The 8,886-nt window shown below is 43.0% G+C and overlaps 1 protein-coding gene across 2 annotated transcripts in view; it reads left to right on the top strand.

Moving 5' to 3' along the window:
- Window positions 1-1,665: 1,665 nt before the first annotated feature.
- TTPA (alpha tocopherol transfer protein) overlaps window positions 1,666-8,886 on the top strand; it is a 30,193-nt gene continuing 22,972 nt past the window's right edge. Inside the window, exon 1 of one of the 2 annotated variants that reach the window (XM_061438839.1) lies at window positions 1,666-2,206. In XM_061438839.1, coding sequence (XP_061294823.1) covers window positions 2,006-2,206 — 201 coding nt within the window. In that variant the 5' untranslated portion in view covers window positions 1,666-2,005. The remainder of the gene's footprint in view (window positions 2,207-8,886) is intronic. The other variant, XM_061438838.1, reaches the window with a different exon arrangement.

The following is an 8,886-nucleotide window of genomic DNA, read 5'->3' as shown; positions in this document are numbered from 1 at the left end:
CCTCTGGTCCAACTTCCTCCCCTCTTGCAGGTGTTATTCAAACATCACTGTGGGTTCAACCCTCCTTCAGGGCTTTATGTTTCCCCAAAACGCTTATCACCACCTCCCTGACTCTGTTTTACTGCTTATTTATCTCATTCCTCGTCTAATCTCCCTCCACAAAAATCAAAGCCCCCAAGATGAGGGTTGTATCTGTTTTGTTTGAGAATGGACCCTCAGTACCTGGAACAAGATCTGGACACAGAAGGTGCTCAATAACTAATTTTTTTCATGAATGAAATGGCAGTCTCTCTCACCTCCCATTGGACATCATAAAGGCAAAGATTTGGTTTTATTTGTTTGTGAGATTTTAGTATTTATCTGTCACATAGTATATATTCAATAAAAATTCAACTCATGAGTTCTCCCTCAGGGAGACGGGTCAGTTCTGGGATAGTTGCAAAAGACAAAGATCAAGGAAAGACCAATTTAATGGCCTTTCTGGTTTCCGCATCACTTCCCTGCTCCATCTTCATAAAGAGGGATCACTTAGATGAGGTCATGTGAGGACTTTGGACTCTGTTGAGTGACCAGACATGATAATGGAGCATAACACAGGAAGTATGTAGTGTTTACAAAGATTTTCCTTGGCACTTTCTAGTCCTTGATTATTAAAAATCAGAGACATCACTTTGCCCACAAAGGTCTGTATAGTCTAAGCTATGGTTTTTTCAGTAGTCATGTACGTATGTGAGAGTTCGACCATAAAGAAGGCTGAAGAATTGATGCTTTCAAATTGTAGTGCTGGAAAAGACTCAGAGTCCCTTGGACTGCAAAGAGATCAAATAAGCCCATCCTAAAGAAAATCAACCTTGAATATTCTATGGAAGCACTGATGCTGAAGTTGAAGCTCCAATACTTTGGCTACATAATGTGAAGAGCCAACTCACTGGAAAAGATCTTGATGCTGGAAAAGACTGAAGGCAAAAGAAGGGGGAAGCACAGGGTAAGATGGTTAGATAGCATCACCAACTCAATGGACATGAATTTGGGTAAACTCCGGGAGATAGTGGAGGACAGGGAAGACTGGTGTGCTGCACTCCATGGCGCTCAGAGTCGGACACAACTTAGTGACTGAAAAAGGACAGTCATTTATTGCTGTATATCACTAACAGAGTAAGCCACCAAAGAACTCAGAAGACTTTGCCTGAAATGGGAGGAAGGGGAGGAGCAGTGAGTCAGTTAAGGTGCCCTTTGGGGATGTGTATTTTGGAAACTACTGATTCAACAACACACCTTGGAGAAGGAAATGACCGCCCACTCCAGTATTCTTGCCTGGAGAATTCCCATGGACAGAGGAGCCTGGGGGGCTACAGTCCGTGGGGTCGAAAGAGTCTGACACTACTGAAACCCCTTTAGCACGCACGCACGATGAAACACAGGTTGAGGTGAGGAGTCAGTGAGAAGCATTAATAGAAGGGTAGGGAGAAGGACTCCTCTGCGAGCCCGCCACTGAGACGCGAAGTGGTGGTTCTAAGGCTCCTTCCAGCTCTAGGACAAGGTAGGATTGTAAGACGGAAGGAAGGGAGGGAGGGAGTGAGAGAAGAAAGAAGGAAGGAATAATGGAGGGAAGAAGGGAGGAAGGAAGAAAGAAAAAGGAAAGGAAGGACGGAAGGGAGAGAAAGGTAGATGGGGGGTGGGGCGGAGGGAAAGAAGGAAGAAAATGGAAAAAATAAAGTTCTCTAGCTGACTAGTTTTAAAACATCGCCACCGATCACCATCAGCGGAGGCAAACACACTATGTCATCTTCTTGACGCTGAGCACCAGTGACTTCCTTTCTGGGAAGGCCGGGGATACTACCTGGGGCTTGCAGAGCCCTGAGCCCCGCAGGGCACCACGTGGTTCGCTCTAAGAGACCGCTGGGCGCACCCCTCCGGGCGTGGCAGGCCGTCCGCGGAGGAGGGGCAGGAGGCCCGCGGGCGCTCTCCTTGGCTCCCCGGACCACCGCAGGAGAGGGCGGCGGGCATGGCGGAGGCGCGGCCGGGGCCGGCGGGGCTGCAACTCAGCGCGCTGCCCGACCACTCGCCGCTGCTGCAGCCCAGCCTGGCCGAGCTGCGGCGCCGGGCCGGGGCGGCGGGCGCTCCGCTGGCCGGGTGGCTGCTCAGCGACGCCTTCCTGCTGCGGTTCCTGCGCGCCCGGGACTTCGATCTGGACCTGGCCTGGCGGGTAAGGGGACCTTCCCGCCGAGCCCCATCCGGGTGACGCGCCGGGAAGCCTAGGCTGGGCCGGGACCCAGACCGATCCCTCGCCGGGACCCGTGCCGGGAGCCGGGGGCTGCGAGGGCCGTGTAACCTCGGCCCGGACGCTCCCGGGGCGCACCGGGCGGTGACAGCGGGTGTCCTGAGAAATCCCGCGCTGGTCCTTCCAGTTTCTCCAGGGTCGTGGAAACGGGAAACCTCTAAAAGAGTTGGCGCCCTCTGGGGTGAGGGCCTATTTGACCCCAAGCAGTGAAATTCTGCTCTTGGATGAGTCTCCCGAACCTATAAAGTTTTTCGGAAATGCCTTACTCTCCGCGGCAGAGCAGCAGAGATAAAAGATAATGACCTCTGAGATGTGGGAAGCCTAAATTTATTTCATCTCAGCAGATAACTCGACGTGTGGGAGAAATGAAATTGCCAGGAAAACTGAAAATCTGAAGCCAAATTCTAGCAAAAGAGTATTGGTAATAGTAATACTCAAGTCAAGGCATTAAAGCGGTGCAGAGTATCTTCAGCGGAAGGGTCGGGATGAGGCTTCTCCTTTGTGTTTCCAGGTGTGATACACCGGGTTGAGAGCAGGGTGGTGGGAAGACAGAAATCAGAAAGAGGGGTGCGACCTTGAGTTGTGTCACTTTGGACTTAGCATCCGCATTTGTTAAGTAACGGGTAAAAGGTGTCCAGAGATGGCTGGTTTCCAGGTCTGATCATTGACTGGTTTAACAGAACAGGACGTACCCAGCGCGGTGACCGCTCAGCAGCTGAACTTGATGGAGCCCTTTCTCCAAGCTGCTAGCTCACCCACAGCGAGCTGGGAGGCAGAGAAGTGTTACAGTGCAGCGTCCCAGAGGTCTCAGTATGGGGATTTTTGCTGTTGATAACTAATTTTTAATTGAAAAAGTACAATAAGTACAGATGCTTTTATTTTAATCCACAAAGAGTAAGCAATGCAAAATAAGTTCCTAAAAGTAACTTTCTAAAGCACAAAATCCCTCACCCCAGACCTTAGTTTACAAACCATCTACCCAGTCGCATTTGTGTTTACCTACCTCTTACCTGTCCAGGTAGAATACAGTCCACAAGCATATGTAGGCTTCCCAGGTGGCCCTAGTGGTAAAGAACCCACCTGGCAATGCAGAAGACAAAAGAGTCCTGGGTTCGATCCCTGGGTCAGGAAGATCCTCTGGAAAAGGGAATGACTACCCACTCCAGTATTCTTCTTGGAAAATCCCATGGACAGAGGGAGCAACCTAGTGAGCTACAGTCCATGTGGTCACAACGAGTTGGATACAACGGAGTGACTAACACTTTTCAAGCATATGTATGTGTTTTACATTTTGCCTTTTTAACCTAACTTAAAAAGCAGAGACATTACTTTGCCAACAAAGGTCCGTCTAGTCAAGGCTCTGGTTTTTCCAGTAGTCATGTATGGATGTGAGAGTTGGACTATAAAGAAAGCTGAGCACCGAAGAATTGATGCTTTTGTACTGTGGTGTTGGAGAAGACTCTTGAGAATGCCTTGGACTGCAAGGAGATCCAACCAGTCCATCCTAAAGGAAATCAGTCCTGAATATTCATTTGAAGGACTGATGTTGAAGCTGAAACTCCAATACTTTGGCCACCTGATGTGAAAAGCTGACATTTGAAAAAAGACCCTGATGCTGGGAAAGATTGAAGGTGGGAGGAGAAGGGGATGAGAGAGGATGAGATGGTTGGATGCCATCACTGACTTAGTGGAATGAGTTTGAGTAAACTCCAGGAGTTGGTGATGGACAGGGAGGCCTGGCGTGCTGCAGTCCATGGGGTCGCAAAGAGTTGGACATGACTGAGCAACTGAACTGATCTTACAGATCACCCTATTTCAACATGTATATTATTCTTTTTGGGGCTGTGTACTGTTTCATTGTCTCAATTTATTCTATTAAAATGTATTAACCAGTCTCCTGTATTGGACATAGGATTTGTCGTCAGACATTGGCAGTGCTGTCATGCACATGCTGTTCATTTCTACATTCAGTGATTACTTTTTGACTTCCTACAGTTTGCTTGGCAGTTCACAAAAGACAGAAACCGAGACAAATGGGGCTTCTTCCGTCACCAACTGAGTCTGATAGTATGTGTCTGTCTTTGTATAAAAATAGGAAAATCCTTACAAGATAAGTTCAGAACTTGAACAGCTGATGTACTGTGTGCATTCTCAATGTTGATAAATAAACCAGTTGTCCTCCAAAGTGTTTCCATTATTTTATCACTTCTATATTACATAGTGGTGTCTTTCCTCATATTATCACCCGCTGTGTCATCATACTTTATGATCTGTGTGTCAACCTGCTAGGCGATTAACTGTTTCCCATTATTATTATAATATGTTTAATTATAATTTGTTTAATTATAAATGAGGTTAATCATCTTTCATATAGTTAACATTTTAAAATTCCCTTCTAATTAACTGCTTGTTTTGCTATTTGTTTTATTCCACTTTGCTTACATAAAATACAAAACATCTTATTCATAAAATATCTTCTTGTATTAAAGAAAATAGGCTGTTGGCCTAGTTTCCGTCTTTTGACATTGTTAGTGCTATTTTCTTTCTGTACAGAATTTTAAAGTTTTTATGTCATCAAATATATTGATTTCATTGTTCTGTGATTGCTTCTAGTTTCATAAGCTCTTCTGCAAAATTTTCTCTAGTAATTTATGGCTTCATTTTTTATGTTGGGGTTGTCGATCTACTGGGCTTTAGTTTGAACTTAGGAAGCAAATAAGAGCCTGCCTATTTCCTTTGTTTGTCAGATGGCTACCTAGGTGTCCTGATATTTACTCACTTGCTACTAAATATGAAGAAACAATCTCAGTTTCCATGATAAGTATAGTTCAAATGGTACATTAAACATGTATAGTAGCTAACAATTAAAAGTGTATGATTTACAGATTTCATTTTGGTCGCATTAAGAAAATAATTTTATTTATTTGTTTATTTTTGGCTGTGCTGGGTCTTTATTATTGTGTGGGCTTTTCTCTATTTTGGGAAGCAGGGGCCACTCTCCAGTTGCAGTGTGTGGGCTTCTCACTGTGATGGCTTCTCTTGTTCTGGAGCACGGGCTCTAGGGCGCTCAGGCTTCAGTAGCTGCAGGGCAAGGGCTCAGTAGTTTCAGCTCCCATGCTTTAGAGCACAGGCTCGATAGTTGCAGCACACGGGCTTAGTAGCTCTGCAGCATGTGGGATCTTCCTGGACCAGGGATCAAACCCAGGTCTCCTGCACTGGCAGGTGGATTCTTTTTTTTTTTTTTTTTTTTATTAATAGGAGCTGATTTTAAGTATTTTGGAATGAGTTCATCATTCTTAGGCTGAAGGCTTTGAAAATTGATGCCTCCTTTCTATAGAATTTTTGCTTTGTATGTACTTGAGGCTTTGTACATGCTTATGTTATAGCACATGCTATGTTATAATCATTTACTTTCTTGTCTGTTTTACCTAATTTGTATAAAATACAAATTTGTGTTAAGATCAGCTGCTTTATCTTATTCATTTTACATCCTCAGCTCCAAAACAATTTATGACACATAGTAAGTACTCAAAAAAGGGCAGGTGGATTCTTTACCACTGAGCCACCAGCGAAGCCCTCATTTTGGTTGCTTTTTAAAAGTAACATCTAAATAGAAGATGAAATAAAATTATCTCCTGCCTCTGTGTTATGTCTTTCCCATATTATTTATTTTCCTGAATTGTTTTCATTGCATCATGTCCTTGAGGACCTGGCTCACTGGACCTTGTCCAAATTGACTGGAAAGGAATCAAGTTTCTGTGAACTCTTTGCCCTATTTTTCTGCCAACTTGAAAGGAAAGAGGGTTAGAGTGTGAAACTATTTCTTCATTTTCCTCCAGAAAAGCAGTTAATTCAATTCACATTGCTTTATTTAAAATATAAAAGCTGTATAGTTTTAGTGTTTGAAGAAAACAAGTTTTAATGAAGTTCCTCATTATTCTAGTTTTTGTATTTGAAGTTATAACAAATTAGTGATTATTTAGAATTCTAATAACTTCTAGAGTGCCAGTTACTTTAGTGAGTAGCATTTGTGTGGATCATCTCATTATTTTCCTATTTTAGAAGAAACTGAGGCATAAAGAGTAAGTAACTTGTCCAGAATAGCAGCTGTTGAGTGGTAGAGCAAGAATCTGAACTTGAGTTGAACTCAGGGTAGCCTGTACTCTTAAGTGCACTACACTTGCCTCATGTGTTTGAAACAACTAGCTGTTAACCTCTGTCTGTCTTGTATATTCTTGTGAATTCTTGTCTTTCACAAGTGAATATTCCTCTTTATATTTTTGTTTCATGTGACACGACTTTTTATTCTTTAATTATTTTTATAGTTTTCCCAAGACTTCAAAGTTTTCAGAATTCCATTGACTCTCCCTAGTAATTTCCCACTAAATGCAGCTTCTTTTTTTTTAATTTTTATTTTTAAATATTAATTTATTTATTTTAATTGGAGGCTAACTACTTTACAATATTGTAGTGGTATTTGCCCTGCATAGGCATGAATCAGCCATGGGTGTACATGTGTTCCCCATCCTGAACCCCACTCCCACCTCCCTCCCCATCCCTCAGGGTCATCCCAGTGCACCAGCCCTGAGCACCCTGTCTCATGCATTGAACCTGGACTGGTGATCTGTTTCATATATGATAATATACACATTTCAGTGCTATTCTCTCCTACCCTTGCCTTCTCCCACAGAGTCCAAAAGATTTTTCCTTACTTCTGTGTCTCTTTTGCTGTCTCGCATATAGGGTCATCGTTACCATCTTTCTAAATTACATATATATGCATTAGTATACTGTATTGTTCTTTTTCTTTCTGACTTACTTCACTCTGTGTAATAGGCTCCAGTTTCATCCATCTCATTAGAACTGATTCAAATGCATTCTTTTTAATGGCTCAGTAATATTCCATTGTGTGTATGTACCACAACTTTCTTATTCATTCATCTGCCAATGGACATCTAGGTTGCTTCTGTGTCCTGACTGTTGTAAACAGTGCTGTGATGAACATTGGGGTACACATGTCTCTTTCAATTCTGGTTTCCTTGGTGTGTATGCCCCACAGTGGGATTGCTGGGTCGTATGGTAGATGGAGAAGCTCTATATAGTCAGCAAAAACAAGACCAGGAGCTGACTGTGGCTCAGATCATGAACTCCTTATTGCCAAATTCAGACTTAAATTGAAGAAAGTAGAGAAAACCACTAGACCATTCAGGTATGACCTAAACCAAATCCCTTATGATTATACAGTGGAAGTGAGAAATAGATTTAAGGGCCTAGATCTGATAGATAGACTGCCTGATGAACTATGGACAGAAGTTGATGACATTGTACAGGAGACAGGGATCAAGACCAACCCAAGGAAAAGAAATGCAAAAAAGCAAAATGGCTGTCTGGGGAGGCCTTACAAATAGCTGTGAAAAGAAGAGAAGTGAAAAGCAAAGGAGAAAAGGAAAGATATAAGCTTCTGAATGCAGAGTTCCAAAGAATAGCAAGGAGAGATAAGAAAGCCTTCCTCAGCAATCATTGCAAAGAAATAGAGGAAAACAACAGAATGGGAAAGACTAGAGATCTCTTCAAGAAAACTAGAGATACCAAGGGGACATTTCATGCAAAGATGGGCTTGATAAAGGACAGAAATGGTATGGACCTAACAGAAGCAGAAGATATTAAGAAGAGGTGGCAAGAATACACAGAAGAACTATACAAAAAAGATCTTCACGACCCAGATAATCACGATGGTGTGATCACTGACCTAGAGCCAGACATCCTGGAATGTGAAGTCAAGTGGGCCTTATAAAGCATGACTACGAACAAAGCTAGTGGAGGTGATGGAATTCCAGTTGAGCTATTTCAAATCCTGGAAGATGATGCTGTGAAAGTGCTGCACTCAATATGCCAGCAAATGTGGAAAACTCAGCAGTGGCCACAGGACTGGAAAAGGTCAGTTTTCATTCCAATCCCAAAGAAAGGCAATGCCAAAGAATGCTCAAACTACTGCACAATTGCACTTATCTCACATGCTAGTAAAGTAATGCTCAAAATTCTCTAAGCCAGGCTTCAGCAATACGTGAATCATGAACTTCCAGATGTTCAAACTGGTTTTAGAAAAGGCAGAGGAACCAGAGATCAAATTGCCAACATCCGCTGGATCATAGAAAAAGCAAGAGAGTTCCAGAAAAACATCTAGTTCTGCTTTATTGACTATGCCAAAGCCTTTGACTGTGTGGATCACAATCAACTGTGGAAAATTCTGAAAGAGATGGGAGTACCAGACCACCTGACCTGCCTCTTGAGAAACTTGTATGAAGGTCAGGAAGCAACAGTTAGAACTGGACATGGAACAACAGACTGGTTCCAAACAGGAAAAGGAGTACGTTAAGGCTGTATATTGTCACCCTGCTTATTTAACTTATATGCAGAGTACATCATGAGAAACACTGGACTGGAAGAAGCACAAGCTGGAATCAAGATTGCCGGGAGAAATATCAATAACCTCAGATATGCAGATGACACCACCTTTATGGCAGAAAGTGAAGAGGAACTAAAAAGCCTCTTGATGAAAGTGAAAGTGGAGAGTGAAAAAGTTAGCTTAAAGCTCAACATTCAGA

Source organism: Bos javanicus, chromosome 14 (assembly GCF_032452875.1).
Source record: "Bos javanicus breed banteng chromosome 14, ARS-OSU_banteng_1.0, whole genome shotgun sequence".
In the NCBI taxonomy this organism is placed as follows: Eukaryota; Metazoa; Chordata; class Mammalia; order Artiodactyla; family Bovidae; genus Bos; species Bos javanicus.
This window is presented reverse-complemented; position numbering and strand designations above follow the sequence as displayed.